Below are 24,480 nucleotides of genomic sequence, written 5' to 3'. Positions count from 1 at the left end.
GGAAGGAGAACAAGGCTTTAGAGATGTGTAATTAGAAGCCAAGGAACTGGTTAGATGGAAGAACTCCCACATAAAGGACTTGAGTCTAGGAAAGCAAAGGGCATGGAAGGAATAAAATATAGGTGACATCTAGATGGTAGACCAGCACAGTTGGGATGATAATAAAAATAGCTCAATAAACATTAAGTATTGACTATGTGCTTGGTATTATTTTGATACTTTTAATCCTAACATAGGAAAAGACTAGATGAAGAAGAGATCAGCTGCTGTGGAGTGAAGCTGGAGATTCAGGGGTATGGAGTGGGATGAATAGGAAGATCAATCTGGAAGCAGCATACAGGTTGGGTTTAAAGAGAAATACTAGAGGCAAAGATATTAGTTAGAAGGCTGTAGCAATAGTTCAGTGGAGACAGAGGAGATGGACCCTAGGAAGCAAAAGTGGTCAGGACATGATGGCCGAGTGAGTGACAAGATGAGAAGTTCAGTGGTTTGGATCTCAGTCCTCGTCTTGAGTCCCTAGCACTGCAGTCGGAGCCTTGACCATGGCTAGGGGAAGGAAATATGGAAAATGAGTATATTGGATATCCTCCATCTGTCCCACTCAGACCTACTCTTACATCCATCTCTCCCACGGCCTGTGCCTTGTGAGGCTGAGGTATAGGGCTTATATCAATGGATTCCCTTGGGCTTTGGTTTCTGTTTGGATTCCACCAATGGAAGGATACTATGGATTACATTTCCCCCCCCTCAAATTCATATGTTGAATTCCTAAGCTCCAGTACTCCACAGCGGAACCTTATTTGGAAAATAAGATCATGGCAGATGTAATTAGTGAAGATGAGGTCATTTGGTTGAGGTCATTTAGGTCATTCAATCTAGTGAAACTGGTGTCTTTATAAAATGGAGAAGCTTGAACACAGACACACAAGGAAAATGCCATGTGAAGATAAAGACAGAGATGAGGGTGATACATCTACAAGCCAAGGAATACCAAGATTTCCAGGGAACCGCTAGAAGCTAGTGGAGAAGCATGAACAGATTGTTCCTCACAGCTCTCAGAAGGAACCAACCCTAATGACACCTTGAACTTCTAGCCTCTAGAACTATGAGATGGTACATCTCTGTTGTTTAAGCCACCAGCTTTGTGGTCCTTTGTTAGGGCAGTGCTAGCAAACTAATACAGAGGAGAACAGAGGGCGGAGGGAGAGGGGGTCTAAGCTATGTATTCCCCTGAATCCCTCGCTACCATGTCCTCACAGTTTGGCTCTCTATCAAAGGTCACCACTCCAGTCAGGCAACCTTCTCTTAGAGTGACTCTCTAGATCTAGTAACCACAATTGCCCCTTACCCCTGGATGTCTAGGGGTGGTACCAACTCCCAGCTCTGGTTAGCCCTGGGGTACTGCACTCTTTCTTGAGGGTTTTCCTAAAACCTTATCTTTACAAATATGCCCTTTATTTAACTCTCATCAAGATGCCCAATTTGAGTGTGCCATCTATTTCTGCCAAGACCCTGATTAATACAGTGGGTATGTGTGGAGCAAACAAAAAAATACCATATTTTTGCGAATTTGAATGAGTAAGGGGAATCCATAACCAGAATGGCCTAAGCACATTCTTTTTTAAAGATTTTATTTATTTATCTGAGAGAGAGTGTGTGTGTGTGTGTGTGTGTGTATGCATGCACAAGGAGGGAAGGCAAAGGGAGAAAGAGAAATAGACCCCCCACCAAGCAGGGAGCCCAATATGGGGCTCAGTGCGGGGCTTGATCCCAGAACTCTGATATCAGGACCTGAGTGGAAGACAGACACTTAACTGACGGAGCCATCCAGTTTCCCCCAGCCTAAACACATTTACTGCTGCAAACGAACGGCCTAGAGGAATGAGGGTGCTTGGCATGGGGTGAAGGTAGCACTATCCAGAAAAATTTCCTTCATTTAGAAAACATTTATTGAAAGCCTACTATCATGCACCAAGCACTGATCTTGGTGGTGGGGAAAGACAACTAAATCACAGCCCTGGCCCTCAAGGAGCTCACAGCCTAGTAGTAGGAGCCAGACAAGTAAACGGTTATTTGCATAAAGAAGCACAGGGATGACAGAAGTCAGGGCTGGAGATAAGAACTTTGCGGTGGTCAGCTTACAGGAAAGGCAGTGGACTCTTGAGGAACTACAGTAATTAAGGGGTGGGAGAGATGCCAGGATAAGAGAACAGGAAGGAATAATTACAGCATTTCAGATATAAACATACTACGTCCTAGGCACTTAGACTAGCTCACTTATCCTCTTCACAACTCTGTGAGCTTCTGGCATTATCCCTGTTTTATAGATGAGAAAATCAGGGTGCAAAGACTTTAAGTTATATGCCCAAGGTCACACAGCTAGCAAGTGGGTAAGAGAGGAATTGAACCCAGCTCTGACTCCAGAGTTTATGCTTTTAACTACTCGTATACTCAGAGCCAGGAGAGAGGGTGATACTATAGAAGCCAAGGTAGGAGAGAATTTAAAGGAGGAATGAGTAGTCACGATGACAGATGCCACAGAGAGATCAAATAAATTGAGGATTGACAAGATCCTACCAGATCTTGCAATCACAATATTTGACGTGAACCCTGCCCGAGTTGTTTCCTTAGCAAAACAGGGAATGAACTGAAGCCGTCTGAAGATCAAATGGGAAGTGGGGATGTGGAGATGTCTTTTCAAGGAGTGGAGCATTAGGGAGGAGAGAAAAAGCAGGTGAGTTAGAGGAGCTTAGTCAAGTGAACCTGGCATGAGGAGGGAGAGTCTTGGCTTTATGTCTGCAGCAGTACCAAATATTGTCAGTGTCAGGGAGCCCAACTATGAGGACAGACAGAGGGGGATGGACGTGAGGTCTGAGATGTTTGTGTTGAGGGGATGGGGTGGGTAGGGAGGTTGGGAAAAGAGGTCTGGCCAGTTTGGATCTGTCCAGGGTACGGGGAGAGAGGGCCCTGCCAGCAGCTCAGAGGTAAGTAGGAATGGTTGGCGATGTGGGTGGTGCAGTAGGACCCCGACTCAGCCATGGGTGGGCACACACACAGGGGCATGGTCCCCAGGCAAGAAGGGGGCAATCCTCGGTAGTCCATCTGGGCCTGGGAGGAACACAGGGCCATGGAGATCTTCTCTGAGGACTTGGGTAGAATTTCAAGGGGGCTGGGTTCCACCTCCTCAAAAGCATCCGAGACTGCAGCCTTGGGCTGGGAGAAATGAGGGAAAAGGATTCTGGATTAGAGCAGGTGCAGTGGGGAGGGGGACCTGGACTATACAGGAAGGAGGGTTAGCTGGGCATAGGGCCCAGGGATGGTAGGCTGGTGGGCAAGGGCCTTGGAAAAGTGTGCAGTGGGGCAAGGATCCAACTCCAGGCAGGGCTGATACTGGAGACTGGAGAAGGGAATTCACTCACCGGACTCAGCGCTGCAGTATCCCTAAGGTACTGGCCTAAGACCCGGTGCAGGTCTGGAAGGGAGGGCCACAGGGCATGCTTCAGGCTCCTTGGGGAGAAGGAAGAGGAGACTGAGTCACAGGAGTGAATTGGAAGGGAGGAGGAAACCACTGAGGTGATGAAGGGTTGAGCCTGAGGTTAGGTAATAAGGCTTGGAGAAGTAAGACTGTAGTCAAGGCAGTAAGATAAGGTAGGGGGGCATAGGTGAAAAGGTGGGAAAGGGGAGTCAGAGGTGAGGGGTTCAAAAAGTGGTTTGAGTGTCCTCAAATATCCCTGCTTCAGGGTCTTTGTGCTTGCTATTTTCTGCACCTCTTGATTCGTTCCCTCATTTCATTTAGGTCTCTACTCAAATGTCATCCCAAGAGAGAAGTCTTCCCTGACCACCATGTCTAAAATATTACCACCTCCTTTCCCAGTCCGTTTCCTGCTCTGCTTTATTTTTCTTTATAGCTCTTGACTTATTGTATACACATTATATTATCCCACAGGTTTGTGTTTGTATCGATCCACTAGAATATCAACTCCATGAGAACGAAGACTTTGTTTGCTCAGTCCTCTATCTCTGGGGGATAGAATACTGTCTGGCTCATAGTAGGTCCTCAAGAAATTAGTTGAGTGGGTAAATGAAGAGAACCAGAGGGGCTTATTACTAAGTTACTGGGGAAGGTGGTCTCTCTGGGAAGAGTATAGATTAAGGTAAATTGGGGGACCCTGCAATTCTTTAGGCTCATATTTCCACATGGAAAGACTTCAGTTGAACAACATTTCAGGATTCTTCTGTGACCTCACTCATATCTCTCCAGGGGAGGAGTGATTTATCTGGCAAATTGGGGACAAGGAACTGAGTTCACCTGGTTCATCATCTTCCTCTTCTACCCCAACTTTTTTTTTTGGCTCTGACTACCTGCACAGAGGCTATAATGTGGTCTGCTCACACAGAGGAGTGAATTAAAAATTAAAAGAAAGACATGTTCAAGGAGAGATGGGAGCAGAAATGAGGGACATCTAACCTAGTCTAGGGTCACCAAGGGAGGCTGCCTGGAAGAGTTGCCTTCTGAGATGAGTCTTTAAGAACCAAGAGATGTTACCAACTGAAGGACTGAGGTGGTATGGATTGTATCCTTGTGTGTGTTTGTTTTGTTTTACTTTTCTATTCTCATGTTTATAACTTCCAATGACATTTCTCTTCAGCCTTAGTCTTCCCACATAAACAAGTCATTAATAACATTTTTTTAAGGGTGTGCTATTTGGCAAGCACTGTGCTGAGTGCCGAGGATTTAAAGATGATCACGTAAGGTATAGGGAAGACATATAAAGATATAAATACTGGGGCGCCTGGGTGGCTCAGTGGGTTAAGCCTCTGTCTTCAGCTCAGGTCATGATCTCAGGGTCCTGATATCAGGCTCTCTGCTCAGCAGGGAGACTGCTTCCCCCTCCCCTCTGCCTGCCTCTCTGCCTGCTTGTGATCTCTCTTTCTCTGTCAAATAAATAAATAAAATCTCTTTTTAAAAAAGAAATAAATACCATGAAATGCTACTGGTAACTGTGATAGAAGTCTGTACTGGAGCACAAAGAGAGTAGCCAATAGGGGAGAGTTTAGGAAAGGTTTCTAGGAGTTGGTGGAGAAGGTTATTTAAAGATAAAGGGATAGAAGTCATGGAGGGAACATATCCCCAGCAAAGGGAACATCGTATGCAATGACACTGAGAAGTAAAACCAGGGGGCTTATGGAGGAATCACAAACAGTTTGGCAAGGCTGATGCACACGGTGGGAAGGGGTGGAAAGGCCGGCAGGGGCCAGATTTTACAGAGCCTTGCCTGTCATTCCAGGGTCTGGACTCTATCCTCGGAGCTAGTAATGAGACTTAAGGAGGGGAGTGACAAGTTCATTTGTGCTTTTTAGGAAGATGATTTGGGTGGCTGTGTGAGGCCAGATTGGAGGGTGAAGCGGCTCTATTTCAGCGAGCCGGGTAGTGTTTGTAGGGCCAAAAAAGGGGACCATTGTTCAAGCGACATTTTGGAGGTGGAATGAGCAGACGAGGCAGGCCTGCGTAAAAGGGAAGGGAGGTGCCTAGAGTCCGGGTTTGGATGATGGGTGGACAGCAGCCCTGTTACTGAGATGAGGAGCCAGGAGGTGGGGTTGTTTGAGGGGTCCGGTAGAGCGGGCATGTTAGCGTGTAAGGAAGCGGTGCGACTCCCAGGGGAGACGTGCAGGAAGTGGCTGAAGCCACAGGTGTGGACATGCGGTCCTTGGTCCTCCCTGGGAAGCTTGCTTAGAGGCCTCCGGCCCCACCCGTCTCCTGAGTGACCGGGGCGGTACCTGTAGCGCGCAGGGAACTGCCACCTTAGCAGCAGCAGGCCCAGGAGGGCGCTGAGGCCCAGCACCACGAGCAGAGCGGCGACCAACGAGATCCAAGCTAAGGGACAAAACCAGTCAGAGTTCTGCAACCCCTGGCCGGAGCCCCGCCCCCAGGCCCGCCAGACCCCGCCCCCCGGCGCCGGCGCCCCTCCACTCGCGCAGCCGCAGAGCGCCGTGCTCCCCGCCGGGCGCTCACCCGAGTCGGAGGTGGTCTCTGCTCGTACCGGCTCTGACCAGGCGCTCCAGGGCCCTTGGTAGGTGGGGCCGTGGAGCCTGGCGCGCAGCTGTAGGCGGTAGCGAGAGCGCGGGCGCAGCTCCAAGGTCTCCCGCTGGGCCCCGAGAGGCGGCTCCAGCACCTGCGCAGAGGGGGAGCGAGCCGGTGGGAAGGCTCCCCGCGGCGCGGCGCCGGCGTCAGGGCCTCTACAGCCTGGCATCCTTTTGGCCAAAGGCCTACCGCTCTGAATCTCCGGGGATCCCTCCCAGAGAGCCGCCCCGACAGAATAAATACATGCATCCCAGCGAAAACTGGCAAGATAGAGCCTGACAGGCATGCTGACCTTAGAGAAACGCGCCCCTAGACACACACACACACGCACGCACACACGCTGGCACGCAGACCTCATCTGCACAGAGAACTGACCACTCATCCGGACACAAATGCATTCGCACACTGACCGGGGCACGCGGACATCCCGCCAGAAGTGCTCCCCACGATCCAGGTCAGGCGACGGAAACCCCAGGCACATTCAGATACTCAGGGCCAAACGGACTGTTCACAAGTAACATGCATCCAGCTGCGGATGCTAGGTGCTGAGGGGCAAGGACAGATTCCAAGTAGAGGGAACAAGCATCGTGTGGACAAGCAGGGAGACTAGCCATCAGGTAGCAAACATTTACGACGTGCTGGTGATATGCCAAGCACTGGGGAAAAGGATAGATGAAACACGGTTCCTCGCAAGTCCAAGGAGGACCGCATGCAAACCAGTAAATAATTACAAGTCATTAGTGCTATAATGATGATTTAAGTAAGGCAGGATAGGAGCAGGAGGAAGAATGGCATGCTGCCTGGGCTGCTTGGTTGGGGGTTAGAGAGTAGTTCAGTGTGCTAAAGGCATGGATGGGCAGGAGGGGCGGTCAACGATGAGCTAAGGCAGTGGTAGTAGGGATTTGAGGACTGCTAGTACAGTAAACCAAACTTCAGTGTTGGTGAATGGAGGGAAGGGACAAGGGAAAAGGAAGAAGAGTTAAGGGTGATTGCAGGTTTGGATAACTGGTAAGTGGTAGAACCACTGCCAGAGAACAGAGAAGTTTTGAGGATGAAATACTGTATGGTTTCACTTTATTAGGTTCAACAACAGTCAGAACTTATCAATGGTGTCGTCAGAACAGTGCTTACCTTGGGGTATGCGTGGCTGTAAGGGGCATGAGGAACTTCTGAGGTGTAGAAATAACCTATATCTTGATCTGGGTAGTGGTTAAATGGGTGTATACATGTACAAATTGATCAATTGTATATTTAAGATCTATGTATTTTCTTGAATGGAACATACCCCAATGAAAAGGTAAAATAAACTTGGGGAGGAAGATGAGTTTAGTTTAATTTTGGATATATTGGGTCTGAAATGCCCCCAAGGGCTTTTATGCACACTGTCTGGTAAGAAGTTGTATATACACGTGGTTAACAAGAATAAAGTAGAGAAAGTAACATTTAACGATTGTATATTGAGTACCTTCTATCTGCCAGCAGCATGCTAGATATTTATATACTTAATTTTTGTCACAACTCTGGAAGATAGTTGTATCTCCATTTGACAAAATGGAGACTTCCAAAGTTTAGGTAATTTACCTAGGGCATAGAAGTTTCTTTCCATCTGGGTGTTGGAATGGTAAGTTTGGGCTGGTAAATGCATAGTCATCAAAACTCTAAGTACTTACCTAGGATGAGCATGTATATTTATCGAGAAGAGAAGGGAGTCTAGCATGGGACTATAGGAAGAACAACAGATTAAGGAAGGGTGGAAAAAGAGGATCCAGGGAAAAGGGAGAAGGTTCAGCCAGACAAGTAGTATAAGAATTGGGAGATTGATAACCCAAAGGCAAAAGAAAGAGAAAATTTTAAATGGGAATAGTCAGCAGTGTCAAATGCCAAAGAAAGATTAAGATGCCAGTTGAGTCAAATCAACACAGATATAGAAACCCAGACACAGATACATGGATACCTTCACTCTTGATAACAGACCGGATGAATCTCAGGGGTACTCTGTGTAGTGAAGTCTGTGGGCATTTTTTCCTCGATCGTACCTTCCAGTCTTGATGGCCTTCTCCTGTGTAGCGGAGCTGATAGCAGGTCTCTTGGGATCCCCAGGATGATGGGTGTTGCCATTCCACTTCCAGCTGCCCACTGGAGACCTCCCTCCAGTGCAAGTTTGGAGTGGGGATGAGCACTACAGGGATGCCAGCAGGGACTGGCCTAAGCTCTTCTGTGCGTGTGACATCATGCCACTAGGGCCATGGGTCAAAAGTGCCAGACCCGGTGATCCTGGGCGTGGGGTCAGTGCCAGTAGGGGCAGGAAGTACGTGGGAGGAGAAGGGAAGGAAGTTCTTACCAGCCTGGTGGATCCAGAAAGGGGAGCCCAGGTAGCTGTGAACAGCACCCTGGGCTGTGGTCACCTCCACAAGGATGTGAATAACGCTGTCGTTTCGTGACTTGAAGTGGCAGCGGGAGAACTGGGAGGGCTGTAATCCTGGATTCTTCTCCTCTTCACACTTCTCCCAGATGGGGTCCCTAAGAATCATGCCCACAGAGTCACTCAATTGAGCCTAATCCTGATAATTCCCATCCCACAAGGGATATGACCTGTAGGGATTATAATCTAACTCCTCCCATGGATGGGCTTCCAAGGCTTTCTCTCTGTCTTCCTGCCACGATGCTTTGTTTTCTGAAGCTGACTTTGGTGTCCAGCCTCTTTCTCTTGAGGAAAGAGCTAGATGATTCATGGACACAGCCTGGGCTCTAGAGCTCAGGTCTTGGCTTGGTCGACAACTCTGGTACATGATTAATCTCTGCTCCCACTTCTTCATCTGTAAAAATGGGTTAAAAATCCTTACTTCACAGGATTGTTTCAAAGAGCCTTCATCTTTCTGGTGCAAAGGTCCTCACATTTTTTTTTTTTAGATTTTATTTATTTATTTGACAGACAGAAATCACAAGTAGGCAGAGAGGCAGGCAGAGAGAGAGGAAGGGAAGCAGGCTCCCTGCTGAACAGAGAGCCAGACGCGGGGCTCGATCCCAGGACCCTGGGATCATGACCTGGGCCAAAGGCAGAGGCTTAACCCACCGAGCCACCCAGGTGCCCCAGGTCCTCACATTTTTAATCTCATACAGCAGACCTGTTAGTCACCTCTCTGGGTTATTCTACTATTAGATGATTACAACAGCCTCCCAACTGGCTTTTCTGCCTTCATTTCCACCACTCCCTTGTGGAGTTTGTTCTCCACATGGCCACCAGAATTTGCTTCCAAAATTTTAATCTGATAATGTCCAGAAGAGATCACAAATCTGTCCATTTGTTTGAATTTTTCCCATGGTCACATTCCATGAGCTACCTCTGTCTCCAGCCTGGAGAAAGGCCAGTTTCTAACTGGTGACTCTGCCACCTTTCCTTCTTCATCATTTCACAGAGAAATACACCTTTTTGCAAGAAAAGTCACATCACATCACTCTTTTGCCTGAGATCCTTCAGTGGCTCCCCGTCCCCCCTTGAATGAAATCTAAGCTCCATGCAGGGCCCGATATAGTTTACTTCTTCCCTACCTGGCCATTCTCTCTCCTACAATTCTTACTCCAGCTTGCCGCTTCTCACCCACATGGGCCATCTTGCTGTGCTGTAAATATGCCCCATGCACTGCCTTTGCGCTACACCTTGCCCTTGATTGCTCTGACTCTAGATCTCCATGTGACTCATTCTTTTTTTTGCCATTTAGGGCTCCTGGTGTTCTCTGACCACAGAGTCTAGACTACCACCCACCCCACTTAATCTCTATCATATAACCTGTTCCGCGGTTACCTTACTTCTTTGTCACCCCTCTTTTCCCCCTCAACTAAAATGGAAGCCCCAACAATGTGGAAACTTTTTTATCTGTCACTCCAGCCCCAATGCCTGGCACATAGTCACCCTCAATGATTGTTTATTGAACAGATGAATCATGTCTCCTTCCTGATTATAATTCCTAAATGGCTAGCTCTTACAAAAAATTATTTATTAATGTATTTATGTATTTACTTCTTTATTCAACAAATAATTGATACTATGTGGCAGACACTGTGCTAGGCAGCATGAATACATAGAAGAATAATCAAGGAGCTCTCATTCCAGTGGAAGGGGCAGAAAAACAGACAGATGGTATTTTCTGTGGTGTGTTCGGGCTCCTTTGGGGAGGGGTGGGTATCAAGGAGGATAATTAACCCAGATGGGGAGGGTCAGAGAATACTTCCTGGACAAGGCAGTGCTTAGACCGGGTCTTGGACTATAAATAGGATAGGCAAAGGGGACCGACAGGCAACCCAGGCACATGCTTGTGCATAGATAAGAGATAGGGTGCTTTGGGGGAAATTCTAAGTGGAACAGAATGCCCTTAGCTTAGAGGGCCTGGTGGTGAGTGGTAAATGGGAGAGGGCAGACTAAGATCATGTATGATTTTATGGCCTTTCTGAGGAGCTTGAACTTAATCTTGTAGTAATCACGGAAACATTTAGGGATTTTAAACAGAAACTTGTCATAATTAGCATTGTACTTTGGGAAGATCACTGTAACTGCAATTTGTGGGAAAGAATTTGTGAGGACAGACAAGACGCAGGGAGATCCAATAGGACACTTTTATGGATGAAGGCCCAGAAACGGGGTGGTGACAATGGAGGTGGAGAAAAGGGATGCAAGGGATACTGAAGAGGTAGAGATGATAAGACTGTTTCTGATTAGACCTAGAGTGTGTGGAAAAGGCAGAAGCCCATGGAAATCACTATGTCAGGCCTGGAAAATTGAGCTGATGGTAGGATGGAGGACAATAGGAGGAAGAGCAGGTTTTAGTAGAAGAAATGATGATGTCAGTTTTGTTCCCCTTTAATCCATTCATGGCACCTCTAGACTATGGAAACCTGTGCAGTTTTTAAAAGGAATCAGTTACGCCTTTTTATGATGGGCTCCAAGACACATTTTTAAGTAAAAAAAAAAATAAGTTGGCAATTATATATATAATGTGTTCCAATTCATACTGAAAATGAAATGTTGTGTATAGACATGAGTAAGTACATAGAAAAACTGGAAGAGCACATTAAAACTGTTAATGGTGTTTTTTCATTATTCATTAATTTAGCTTTTTTTTTTTTTAATTGACTAACTGCTAAATTCCAGGCACTGTGGTAGGTAAGAATACATTAGTGAGTAAAAGCAGGTATTGACTTTGCTGTTAGGGATCATGTATGTTCAAGATCAGCTGGAGTTCTGAGACAGAATGGTATCAATGAAATAACCACATAAAATATAAATGTAAAATTGTAATTATGATAAGTACTTATGAAAGAGAGGTAAATGGTACAATAAGTATGTGTAATAGTGCTATTGGACCTGATGAGGAAGATCAGGGAGGGTTCCCTGAGAAGGTGACATTTGAGTTGAGATCTGAAGGAGGGCTGGGTGGACAGCATGCACAAAGACCCAGAAGCAGGAGATAATATGGCAGATAGAAGAGGACCAAAGAGTCATAGAGAGGAAAAGGCAGCATAGTGTAAGATGAAGCTGAAGGTATTCAGGGGCTGAGTCTGTTAGTACTCTATAATGTCACAATAGGGTTCTTCTTCTTCTTCTTTTAATCCTAAGAGCCATAAGAAGCTATTGCAGATTTTTTAAAAAGATTTTATTTATTTATTTGACAGGCAGAGATCACAAGTATGCAGAGAGGCAGGCAGAGAGAAAGGGGGGAAGCAGGCTCTCTGCTGAGCAGCTAGCCCGATGTGGGGCTCGATCCCAGGACCCTGGGATCATGATCTGAGCCGAAGGCAGAGGCTTTAACCCACTGAGCCATCCAGGCGCCCCACTATTGCAGATTTTTGAGCAGAGAGTGTTATGTTCATTTTTGCACTTTTAAAAATCACTACTCTGGCTCCTATGTGGAGAATGATTTGGAGGATTTAAGAGGTGATCTTATAATAAGTCTCCTCAGTAGCCCAAGTGAGACACCATGATGGCTCGTACTAGGGGAATGGCAGTGATGAACAGAAGTGGACAGATTCTAGAGATATTTAATAGGTAAAATCAATAAGACTCCGTAACTTTCTTACACCATACACAGAAATAAATTCAAAATGCTTGAGAGACCTAAAAGTGAGGCAGGAAACCATCAAAATCCTAGAAGAGAACACAGGCACCAACCTCTTTGACCTCGGCTGCAGCAACTTCTTACTAGACTCATTGTCAGAGGCAAGGGAAACAAAAGCAAAAATGAACTATTGGGATTTCATCAAGATAAAAACTGCACAGCAAAGGAAACAGTCAACAAAACTAAAAGGCAGTCTTCAGAATGGGAGAAGATATTTACTTATGTCTTATCAGATAAAGGGCTAGTATCCAAAATCTACAAAGAACTTATCAAACTCAACACCCAAAAAACAAATAAGCCAGTCAAGAAATGGGAAGAAGACATGAACAGACACTTCTCCAAAGACATACAGATGGCTAACAGGCACATGAAAAGATGTTCAACATCACTCATCAGGGAAATGCAAGTCAAAACCACAATAAATATCACCTTATACCTGTCAGAATTAATAACACAAAAAACAACAGGTGTTGGCGAGGATGCAGAGAAAGGGAAACTCTCTTACACTGTTGGTGGGAGTGGAAACTGGTGCAGCCACTCTGAAAAAGAGTATGGAGTTTCCTGAAAAAGTTAGAAATAGAAGTATCCTACAACCCAGCAGTTGCATTACTAGGTATTTACCCAAAGGATGCAAAAATACAGATTTGAAGGAGTATATGCACCCCAATATTTACAGAAGCAGCACTATCAACAATAGCCAAACTATGGAAAGAGCCCAAATGTCCATTGACCGATGAATGGATAAAGAACACATGCTGTGTGTGTATATATGTTTTATATATATATATATATATATATATATATATATATATATATAATATTACTCAGCCATCAAAATAATGAAATCTTGCCATTTGCAATGAGTGGATGGAGCTACAGTGTATTATGCTAAGCAAAATAAGTCAAAGACAAATACCATATAACTTCACTCATATGTGGAATTTAAGAAACAAAACAGATGAACATATGGGAAGGAAAAAAAGAGAGGGAAGCAAACCATAAGAGACTCTTAATGATAGAGAACAAACTGAGGGTTGATAGAGGGAGCTGGGCAGAGGATGGGCTAGATGGGTGATGGGGATTAAGGAGGGCACTTGTTATGATGAGCACTTGATGTTATATGTAAGTGATGAATCACTAAATTCTACTCCTGAAACCAATATTATACTATATGTTAACTATCTAGAACTTAAATAAAATTTTGAAAAAAAACCCAAAACAACAAAACCTAAGACTTGGATATGTGAGGAGTGACAGATTAGTGAGGTGCTTGGTGGTAATTCTTGAAGGCTAAGTTTGGATTGGATTTGATAGTGGAGAGGTGCAGTATATATTTGAGTAGGGGAAGACCATTCAATGTTTGAGTTTTTATCAAAGGTGTTTGTCAGAAGCATGGGGGATAAATTGCGGGTGAATGAGAATGTAGGTTGTTGCAGTGGTCTAGGTGATATAGTCTAGGTCTAGGTGATATGATTAAATCTGGACTAAACCAAGGCATCCCAGTGGGGATGGAAAGAAGTTGAGAAGGTAAAATACCTATTGGAGGACATGAGCATGGAGGGCAGTTGGTTTGGGGACAAGGGAGGGGAGTGAAGAGGATCAAGAACAATCACTCCCTTTCTGCATGATCATGCCTCTCTCCCATGACATCAAGCTCAATCATAATTTCAGCTCTCACCTGTCTCTGGGGCAGCACCGTGCCCTGCTGTGGAAGAAGAAGCCTTGGGAGCTAGCATGGTCCTGTTGCTGCCACTGACAGGTAACATTCTTCAGATTCAAGGTAAAGCACCGCAGTCCAATTTCCACTGAATTAACAGAAGAAAGTCCCATCAGGGCCAACACATTCCCACTCTGTAGGGTAGCCAGACTATCTTTACATACGTAACTTGGAATATTTACCCCCATTCTTTGTTCTCTCCCTGAATATAGTTCACTGTGTCTGTCCAGTGGCAAGTTTGGGGTTATTAGGAAGGACCATGGTTCTCAGAGCTTCCATATCCAGTCCAGACCTCTCTAGAGTTCTTTTCTATCTCCTCCCCATCTTCCCATTCTTTTGTTGACGTACCTGCATCTCCAGGCAGGTCCACGGTTGCAGGGAGGGACCAGGAACCCCAGGAACCAAGGAGGGAGACCCCATCGGGTTGGCTGCGCAGCTGCAGCCAGTAGGATTGACCAGGCTTGAGCCCTGAGATGAGGCAGCTTCCACTCCTCACTGTTAGAGATGAAGCCTTGGGAGAAGAATCCCAGCCTCAGAATCTAGGTCTGCCTCAACCGAGACAGCCTCCATCTCTTATATTTGAAGCCCCACAGCATACCTGTGGAAAGATGGCCACTTCCTCACTGGATAGATAATGCACACAGACTAGGGGCCAGGTCAGTGGGTTTCAGGTGGTGTCCAGAACTTTTTAGGCCTGAAACACTCAGTTTTGTTGGTGTGAATGACCCAAAGTGGGAGATACCTAAATAGACATCACTCCCAAGCCCATACTAACTTTCCAAGGACCAACCCAGTCTGGAATCCCCAAAGTATGGAATCCCCTGGGCAAATTTTAGGGTAGGAGATAGGAGGTGGGGCAGAAGGCCAGGATACTTCTCTAGTTGGGGACGTCTGCTCTGGTCCATCCTGTTGGGGCATCATGGGCTGAGCACATGGAGGCTGGTGCAGAGCTGGGACCAGGTTTAGTCTCTGCAGAACTGGACAGCAGGTTTCTGTGGGCAGCAGCTGCATGACTGTGGGACCAATGGAATTCCTGGGATCCTTGGGGCCATAGCGAAGTTCATGCCTCAGGAAATCACTGATTTCAGGAGCTGGGGTCTCCCAGCTGATCTGAAGTTCCCCTGGCTGGATCCCGCCTGAAGCCTTAATGATATCTGGGGGAGCTGGCAAGCCTGGAGGCAAGACAGGGTACACCAGAACTCTCTGAGTGCCATAGCCGATGATTCAACCCATGGACTGTAGAGAGGGGAGCTGCAGCTGGGTTGGGGGCAGCCCCTGGATTCTAGAAGATCACAGGCCACTGTTCTCTTATAGACCAGGGCAAGGAGGCTCCTTATCCTGTTTTCCTTTCCTCATGAGAACAGTGACCTCACTGCGGCTTTGTTAGACTCAGTGCTTTCAAGAATAGGGATCTCTTCATCTCTGTATCCTTGTCACCCTGCACAGTGCCTGACACAGAGTAGGTATTCTGTAACTGTTGAATTACTCAACGAATAGGTTAATGATGGGATAGGAGCATAGGTTTGTCTCTGGTGTGAAATGAAATCTAGTTCTGGATGTGAAGAATGATAAGGGGGTCTCGAGGTGCCTCTGGTGGTCTGGTAATGAAGGGCATCCACATTGCCCTAAAAGAGCACAGACCAGTCTGATCCTAGGAACTGGACTGAGGACAGCAGACAGAGGGGCCAGGGTGACAGGAGGATGGCCCTTACCTACACTATCCACAAAGAGCACACGCTGGGTCAGAGTCTGGTTCAGAAACACGTTCTTCACCCAGAGGTGCAGTGGAAAGAAGAGGCGAACTTCATCCTGGGCTGGAAACTGACACACGTATCGGGTTCCAAAGGGGGGCACGCTCTTGAAACTCAGGGGGCAGGCACGCGGCTTCTCCCTGTGGGCATAGGAGAAGTCTGCTCCACCTTCACAGCCACCGTGACATCATGGGCCCAAGCCCAACTTTGATTTCCATTACTGCCATTTTTGAACTCAGTGCCTGGCATAGGTGGGCTTAGGGATTATGCAGGGACCAGCACTGGGGCCATCCAAAGCACTTCTGTTTATTAAATGGTTACTAAGGGCATCTACTTGGAATAGTCTCTGATAGGGCCAAAGGCAGGGAAGCTACAGGAGCTGGGCTCAGCTGAGGTAAGGACAGGACAGACACAGAGGAGCATGACACAGCCCAGCACATACCCTGGGTAGGCATACAGCAGCTGGTATGTTCCATTGGGTGCTGCCTCTTCCTCATCCCAGAAGCAAGTGAGGTCCTCAAATGTTCGAGAGAAACAGTTCAGGGGCTCTGAATCCGAGGCCAGAAAGGAGGCATCTGAGGAACAGCTGGTGAGTTGAGCTCAGGGTGCACCCACGCATGTTTATGGGCAAGAGTAAAGGGGCTGGTGGGAGCCTCCTACCTTGCACCCCCCCAGGACTCCCTCTTCCTGGGAATAGGTGATCTCCACCCTCCACACACCTCACCTTGGTTGGTGACTTGTGCCAGATTTTGGGGGGCCAGGAGGAGGCAGGAGGTGACCGCCAAGAGGGCCCAGGAGGGCATCTTCTCTGGCACTGTGTGCCTGGCTTAGCCCATCCTCCCCTCAGGAAGCTGGGCCCCAATCCCCTCCCAGGCCAGCCCCTCAGGTTCCTGTCAGATACAGCCCCACGTCCTGTCCCTGTCCCTGCCCCTTTGGGGCCCATTCCGACCACACTGGGGCCAGAGCCCAGGGGAGGGGGAGTGGGAGTGGGCAGGAGGGGAGGAGGGATTCGAAAGAGAAGATATAGGCCTTTTGGTGGGAGGGAGATGGGGGTCATCTTTTTGACCGTGAACCAGGAGACTGAGCCCCTGTGTGTGACCATGTCAGCTATTATAGAAGGGTGTATCATCAACAAGAATAACAACATTTACTGAGCACTTACTAAGGACTTCGTATCTATTCACTCAGCCATCCTCCCACTAGTATTATTTCCACTAGAGAGACTGAGAGGCGGAGCCATTAAAAGATTTGCCCAAGATCACAGACCTACTGAGAGGTCAAGCTAAGGAGGTCAAGCTTCAGAGCCTGAGCGCCAAGCAGCTACACCATGCTGCTGGAAGGTGTAGTCCATCGGGAAAGGACTGCCTCACAACCATAACAAAACGGTGGCTGTTTCCACTTGAATGGCTTCTGTAACTTTGTGCACAAACGCATTCTCTCTGGAACCGGATGTGCACCCTCCCTCGTGGGGAGCCTCCAGGGCTGCCTCTTGTCCTTTGCTACTCAAAGTATAGCCTGTAGACCAACAGCAACAGCATTGCCTGGGTGCCTGTTAGAAATGCAGAATCTGGGGTGCCTGGGTGGCTCAGTCAGTTGGGTGTCTGCTTTCAGCTCAGATCACGATCGCAGGGTCCTGGGATCAAACCCCGCATTGGGCTCCCTGCTCAGCGGGGAGCCTGCTTCGCCCTCTCCCTCTCCCTCTGCCTACTTGAGCTCTTCCTCTCTGTCAAATACATAAATAATAAAATCTTTAAAAAAATGCAGAATCTTAGGCCCCACCCCAGACCTACTAAAACAGAATCTGCACTTGACCAAATCCCCAGGTGATTCAAACACCCATTTAAGTTGGAGAAGCGCTGGTATTGTGGCTTAGTTATGCTCATCTTCTTCACATCAGTAACAAAAGAGAAGGCATGATGCCTTGTCTGAAGCCCAGGCTGCCTCCTGGGAGTGCTGTACCTGTGGGTGGCTTTTATGCCACCTCTCACAAGCCCTGACTCTTGCAGGGATAGAGGGACATGTATGAACTCCTCTAACGAGCCCCTCCGGCCTCAGCTGGGGCTACCATCTCTGGCTCTACAGGCTAAGTGGCCTCCATGTCAACCTTTTCTCCTCCTCCTGAATTAATGTTACTTACAGAGAGATTTGGGGGAGCTGGGTGGGCAGGGAGTAAATGGAAATGCTTCAACCTTCTTGGGACGTCTTAGTTTCTCTGGCTCTATTTCTCTGCAAGAAGAGCCTGAGGCCAGGCTCGTCCTGATTCCTGTCCAGCTCTTGGGTTATAGGGACCAGCTTCCTCTGTCCAATGGGGATGACTTTGGAGCCCTCCCCCAGCCGCCTATCAAGGGCCACGCAACCTCCAGGTCAAGTGAGGGGGAAATACATTAATGTTCACACACTCCCAATGCTTTGATGCTCTGTCTATGCAGATGACTTCAAAATTAGTATCTCTAGCTGTGGCTTGTCCTGGGGTCCACACTGGGATCACCACCCACCAGCTTGGCATCTCCACAGGCACATCTAATGGGCAACTTATACTTAAGATGGCCAAAGTCAAACTCTCTCTCTCTTTTTTTAAAAGATTTTATTTATTTATTGAACAGAGAGATCACAAGTAGGCAGAGAGGCAGGCAGAGAGAGAGGGGGAAGCAGGCTCCCTCACTGAGCAGAGAGCCCGATGCGGGACCCTGAGATCATGACCTGAGCCGAAGGCAGAGGCTTAACCCACTGAGCCACTCAGGTGCCCCAAAGTCAAACTCTTGGTTCTGGTTTCCACCCCGAAACCTGTGATTTTTTCCCTCTAGTCTTACCTTCCTCTGTAAATGGCACCACCATTTACTCAACTGATCAAACCCGAAACCTCAGTCCTCCTTGATTCCTATCTTTCCCTTACCCTACATTCAACTCACTAGGAAGTCCTATTTGATATTCTTTTAAAATGTACCCTGAATGTGAGCAATTTTTACCACCTCCCCTCATCCTAGTCCAAGTCTGGACTACTGCCACAGCTTCCTAGCTGCTTTCCCTCTCCCCACCCACCCCGGCAGCCCGCCCTCCTGTCCTCTGCAGGACAGAGGGAGCTGTATAAAATGCAAATCCAACTTCTTCCTCCCCTGCTCAAAACCTGCTAATTGTTTCCTACTGCATTTAGAATAACAGCCAAATACCTTCTCAAGGCATACAAGGTCCTGCCTGGGGATACAAGGTTCTGCGTGATGTTGCCCCTGCTTACTTAAATCTCGTCTCCTACTGCTGTCTTCACTCTCAACCAGCCACAATAACCTCATTGTGTTTCTCATCTCAATCCTTATCATGCTCAACCTTTCTGCAACATTTGATATTCTCCTCCTTCCTTGGCTTCTACAAAGTATCACATTCTCCTGGTTTCCTCCTACCCCCTGGAACATTCCCTCCCAGTTTCTTTCTTTCTTTACTCTTTCTCTCAAATGTTGTTGTTCCCCAGGTGTCCTTGCTTTGCCCCTTATCACCCCCCACCCCCGAGAGATCTCATGGTTTCAGTTCCATCTATAGACCAGTAACTCCCAAGACTGTACCACTCTTGAACTTCAGATTCTCAGCTACTTGTTGGATCTCTATTTGTTGTTCCATAGACACTTCACCTAAATGCACCAAGTCCCAAGTGCAACTATCACTGACTCCCATACACCCTTCCCGATTTTTCTCTTCCAGGGTTTTCTGCATCTCACCCTAGGTTCCTTGGCATCTAGGCCTGGAAGCTGAAAGTTATCCTCAAATCATTCTCCCTCCACTCCTGCACCCAAGGCTTACCAAGTCTGTGACTTCTACAGGGAGATAGTGTAATAGTGCGAAGGATGCAGAACCCACAAGTCAAGGGGCTTTGTCTGTCCAGAGTTGAGATGGGGGCTCTGCATGCCTGAGTAAAAGGAGGTGCAGGTACCTGTCCCTGTCACTTTCCCATTTTTCTCTGTTTCCACACAGCGGGGAAGAGGTGCCTTCCCTAATTCTTTGCTTCTTTAGAATATCAAGGGGGGTGTTAGAAGAGATCTAGGGGAAAAGAGACCACTTAGGTATGCCCATTCTTTGGTCAGGGAGTCCAATAGATTCCTCAAGGTCAGCTCAGATCAGCAGGCCTAGGCTTTTCTGTTGGGCTATAACGCCAAGGCCCCAGCTTAGAGAAAACTGTATTTGATCTCTGTGCAGTCGTTGCTCGGAGAATGTAAGGGGTTGCTGGATGAGACTTGGCTCAGGCACTAAGTCTACTGTTAAACTACTCTCTGGGGGCAGGAGGGAGCCCTGTTTTGTAGCATTTGTAGGTTTTTGGTGCAAATACACCACTACAGCCTCTTTCACGCTGCTAAGATGATGTTGCTGAACAATGAGTTGGGAAGAGAAGTCACTCTCCTGAGCCCATGCCTGTCTCCCCATTTCCCCAGATTTCCAACACCAGTCAGACAGTCGGGGATAGGTAACTCTAGGCCCCCGCATTCTCCACTCCCCAACACTTACTTCCCCAGCGTTGCCAAACTCCTCTCCAGAAGGGTCGTTCTACTTGTTGGATGGTTCTGACAGGGTGTCAGAGCGCCATATTTGCCCCCCACCTTTGTCAATGTTGTTTTAAGTTTGCTATTCTGATAGTTGACGAACAGCTCAATCTCGCTTGGTGCTTTTTCTGAAGCTCAAATTTGCTTTTATTCTTTCCCTGCTTAACATTCTTTCATGGCTCCATAGGATTCTTTGGACCAAGACTCATCTCTGGATGCTGGAACACAAGGCCCTTATACCTTTCTGCTTCCCCTTCCTGGAATCTCTTCCCCAACCTGCTCCTTTCACTATCCCCAAACCCAATCCCCTTTCTGCCACAGGACTTTGGTCCCTTTGCTTCCCCAGGCACAGGACTCTCCAATCTCTCAGTCTTCTGGAACTTTCTTTGTGGTTCAAGCCCTGACTCTAGCTTTTCTTATCCCCCAACTATACGTCAAAAGCCTAATTTAAAAAGAGAGAGGCTATTTTACATTCCTTCCAGAGGACTTGTACTCTTTTGTGATTATGAAAAACATGGTGAGTCTTTGGGCATGGCCTTGGTAAGGAGTGAGAGGGCTAAATTTGCTGAGTACAAAATTGGTAGGAATTTGGGAGTATACTGCGGTGACTCCAGAGAAAAAGGAGGAGGGCTGGTAAGTGAAAGATGGCAACCTGAGGAGAAGAAAGCCTCATGAGTGAGAAATTCCAGTAGGACTAGCGGCGGGAAGTTTTAGCACAAGGATGCCTCATGCCCAGCCTGATGTTTACTGACTACTCTGTGAAAGCTCAGTTGCCCCAGAACCATCCCCCACCCCCGGGGTGTCCTCGACATAACCTTCATTGGTGGTGTTTACGGAACAAAGGCAGAAGAGTAATGATACCTGTGGAGTGGAGAGACGATGGCAGCCACAGAATTCAGGTTGAGAGGTGATCCCAAGGGTGTGAACTATGGGAGGGAGAGCCCAGTAGGAACAGAGGAGGGTGTGGACTTCCCGAGGATGTGGAATAGGGACTGAGTTGTTCTGATGGGATAAAATTGGAAAAGTTTGCCCTGAAGGGCTGCCCTGAGGACTTTAGGGTTGCATACACATAATCTTTCCTTCCTCTCAGAACCCCCACACCCCAGAATTTTGTGCCTCTGTTGGGGTGTTTTTCTATGGAAACAGTGAGGCTAGCCTCAGCCTGAGCTAGATAAGCCTAGAACCCTGCCAGAGGGGAACTGTCATCCTAACTCAGTCCTCCTGGGTCAAAAGTCAGGTGGGAGCGGGCCTGCCTCTTCCTTCCCAACCCCTGTCCGAGCACCATAGCAGCTACCACCAATGGACACCGGCTATTTGCCGCCATGATGCTAACACCCGGTCTCATTTCTTCCCACAATGACTCTCTCAGTTGCCCTGTCCTTCCTTTAGGGAAGTGAAAATGCAGGTTGCAATGGATTAAATGAGTCGTCCAAGGTCACTGTTAAGGGGCACAGCTGAGATTTGAATTCAGGTCCATTTCATACCAAAGCCTGCTCTTTTAACCACTACATAGACACCTCTTACAAAGGTTCGGTCTTTTTTATTCACTCAATGGTATGCGCCCGGCACAGGGCCTGCTGTGTCTCTCCCACAGTAGGAGGCTGAGGTCAAGACAAGCATCAAGAGAGGCCTGCTTCAAGTAAATGGGAAAAGGACCACCAAGATGTGTCCAGTAGTGACCCCCAGCAGGAGAGCTGCAGGGACCTGATCCGGTCAGCCCTCTGTCCTCCATCCTCCGAGAGCCAGCCGGGCTCCTGAGCTGCTCTTACTCAGCTGCTGGGCTCTCGTTGACCCCTGAATCCATGTTTCCTGCTGAGGAAATGGGGGACCAGCCCAGGACCGTCAGACGCTGGCTGGTCTGCGGCCCTGGGAAAGAGCCTGGGGTGAGATAAGAGGATGCAGAGTCCATGGGAGGAGCCTGAGCCAGCCAGAGGGCCAGGCAGGAAATCACCCCTTCCTCGCGGGGGGGGGGGGGGGGGGGGGGGGGGGGGCCGAGAGGGGATGACTCAGGGCTGACTGGCGGGAGTTCCGTTTTTGTGGCCAGGACGGGCTGCAGGGAGGCCCCTTGGATAACGTGCTCGGGGTCGCCTTCCCCAGCTGTCTGCCTAATGGGCCTTGGAGAGGTGTGCTTTGGCCTTTCCTCTTTCCCTTTTCCACCTTTTCTCTGGAAATAAGTGGGCGGGGCTGGTCTCTTGCTCTACCCCTGCCCAACCCAGGCTGTCCCCTGGGCAGTAGAACACAAAAGTGGGGGGGAATGAAGCTGGACAGGCGTGGGACCACCGAGGCTGAAATTCTAGGTGTTCTGTACCTACCTTCTGCTGCCTTGAATGTAGCAAGGCTCTGGCTGTTATGAGCCGAGTGGAAATGTGGGCATCTTCTGCTGGGGGAGGGGACACTCGGAGCCTGCCCTTAGCCCAGACCTGGGGCTGATCTCCCTGCGTTTACACCTTCTTTCTCTAACACTTATAAGGAGATATAATTCATGTGCCACACAAGCCACCCACTCAAATTTTATGGGCAGCCACAGTCAATTCTAGATCTTTTTTTATGGCCTCAGAAAGAAATATGAAACTTTCAGCTCTTGCCCTCCTATCCGCCCCTCCCCCCCCTCCTCCCAGCCCCAAGGAACCACTGAGAACTCACAACTGAGTTCAGCAAGGTTGCGGGACATGAGACTGACACACAAAACACAGTTTTCTTCTACAGACTTGCAATCTACTTTTATCTCTACAGATGGGCCTATTCTGGACATTTCGAATAAATGAAATACAAGCAGATGCAATAGGTGGTCTTTTGTGACTGGCTTCTTTCGCTTGGTCTGGTATCCCAAGGTCCATGCCCGTAGTGGCACAGATCAGTACTTGACTCCCTCTTAATGACAGAATAATACTCTGTTTTGTGGGCAGACCACATTTTGTTTATGCATTCATCATTCAGTGCGCATTTGAATTCTTTCCATGTTTTGACATTACGAACGGCATTTCTATAAACTTCTGTGTAAAAGTTTTTATGTGGACATATGTTTCGATGTCTCTTGGGTAGATACCTACGAATGGAACTGTCGGGTCTTACTGGAACTCTTGTGGAAACTTATGTTTAATCGATGAACTGCCAGATTATTTTCTGAACAGGTTAGACAATTTTACATTCCCACCGGTAATGTATGAGGGTTCTGATTTCTCCTTGCCAACATTTGTTATCTGACTTATTGATCATAGCCATCCCCGAGAGGTGAGAATTTGTATCTCCTTGTGGTTTCGATTTGCATTTCCCCGACGATTAATCATGTCAAACATCTTTTCATGAGCTTATTGGCTATTTGAGGGTTCTGTGGAGAACAAGCTCTTCAAATCCTTTGCTTGGTTAAAAATTGGGTTGTATCCTTATTATTGAGTTGTAAGTCTACTTAATACATTCTGGACACAGTCCCTGATCAGATACATGATTTGCAAACATTTTCCCCATTTTGTAGGTTTTCTTTTCACCTTCTTGATAGTCTCCTTGGATGTACAAGTTTTTATTCTGACGACGTCTATTTTATCAATTTATTTTGTTACTTGTTCTTTTGTTGTCCATAGATTCCATTACCAAATCTGAGGTCATGAAGATCTGTGTTTTTCTTTTAAGGGTTTTATAGTTTTGGCTCTTACATTTAGGCCTTTGATCCATATTGAGTTGATTCTGTACATAGTGTTTGGGTAAAAAGTCCAGCTTCATTCTTTTGCATGTGGTTATTCAGTTGTTCCAGCATCATTTGCTGAAGACCATTCTTTTCCCATTGAATGGTCCTGGTGTCTTTGTTAAAAATCAGTTGACCTGGGGCACCTGGGTGGCTCATTGGGTTAAGCCTCTGCCTTCAGCTCAGGTCATGATCTCAGGGTCCTGGGATCGAGTCCTGCATTGGGCTCTCTGCTCAGCAGGGAGACTGCTTCCCCTCTCTCTCTCTGCCTGCCTCTCTGCCTACTTGTGATCTCTCTCTGTCAAATAAATAAATTAAAAAAAAATCAGTTGACCTTAGACACATGGGTTTATTGCTGGACCGTAGATTCTATTCTATTCATTTATTAGATATTTGTTGCTTTGTAGTTAATTTTGAAATTCAGAAGTCTGGGTCCTGCAACTTTGTCATTCTTTTTCAAGATTGTTTTGGTTATTCTGGGTCCCTTGCTATTCTATATGGATTTTATTATCTTTTTAAAGATTTATTATTTATTTATTCATGAGAGACAGAGAGAGAGGGAGGAAGACAGAGGCAAAGGCAGAGGCAGAGGCAGGCTCCCTCCGGGGCAGGAAGCCC

The 24,480-nt window shown here is 47.4% G+C and overlaps 1 protein-coding gene across 1 annotated transcript; it reads right to left on the bottom strand.

Annotated features, from left to right (window-relative positions):
• Positions 1-1,889: 1,889 nt before the first annotated feature.
• Positions 1,890-16,496, bottom strand: MPL (MPL proto-oncogene, thrombopoietin receptor). The gene is made up of 12 exons (XM_032877514.1): positions 16,385-16,496; positions 16,103-16,235; positions 15,622-15,800; positions 14,783-15,081; positions 14,258-14,420; positions 13,871-13,997; positions 8,424-8,602; positions 8,119-8,261; positions 6,014-6,173; positions 5,779-5,875; positions 3,420-3,507; positions 1,890-3,213 (listed from the first exon to the last, which is right to left on the bottom strand). Exons 1-12 carry the CDS (start codon positions 16,461-16,463, stop codon positions 2,824-2,826), a joined length of 2,037 nt encoding a protein of 678 aa, XP_032733405.1. The 5' UTR covers positions 16,464-16,496; the 3' UTR covers positions 1,890-2,823.
• Between the last annotated feature and the right edge of the window lie 7,984 nt (positions 16,497-24,480).

Source organism: Lontra canadensis, unplaced genomic scaffold (assembly GCF_010015895.1).
Source record: "Lontra canadensis isolate GAN:19392208 unplaced genomic scaffold, GSC_riverotter_1.0 scaffold60, whole genome shotgun sequence".
Taxonomy (NCBI): domain Eukaryota; kingdom Metazoa; phylum Chordata; class Mammalia; order Carnivora; family Mustelidae; genus Lontra; species Lontra canadensis.
This window is presented reverse-complemented; position numbering and strand designations above follow the sequence as displayed.

What these genes read in the sequence shown, in the direction of transcription:
- MPL (XM_032877514.1), bottom strand. Translation starts at nt 16,463, where the DNA reads ATGCCCTCCTGGGCCCTCTTGGCGGTCACCTCCTGCCTCCTCCTGGCC. An exon ending in GGACCTGCCTGGAGATGCAG is followed by an intron (nt 13,998 to 14,257) that starts GTACGTCAACAA and finishes CTGTTAATTCAG; the next exon opens with TGGAAATTGGACTGCGGTGC. An exon ending in CGGTGCTGCCCCAGAGACAG is followed by an intron (nt 8,603 to 13,870) that starts GTGAGAGCTGAA and finishes CATGATTCTTAG; the next exon opens with GGACCCCATCTGGGAGAAGT.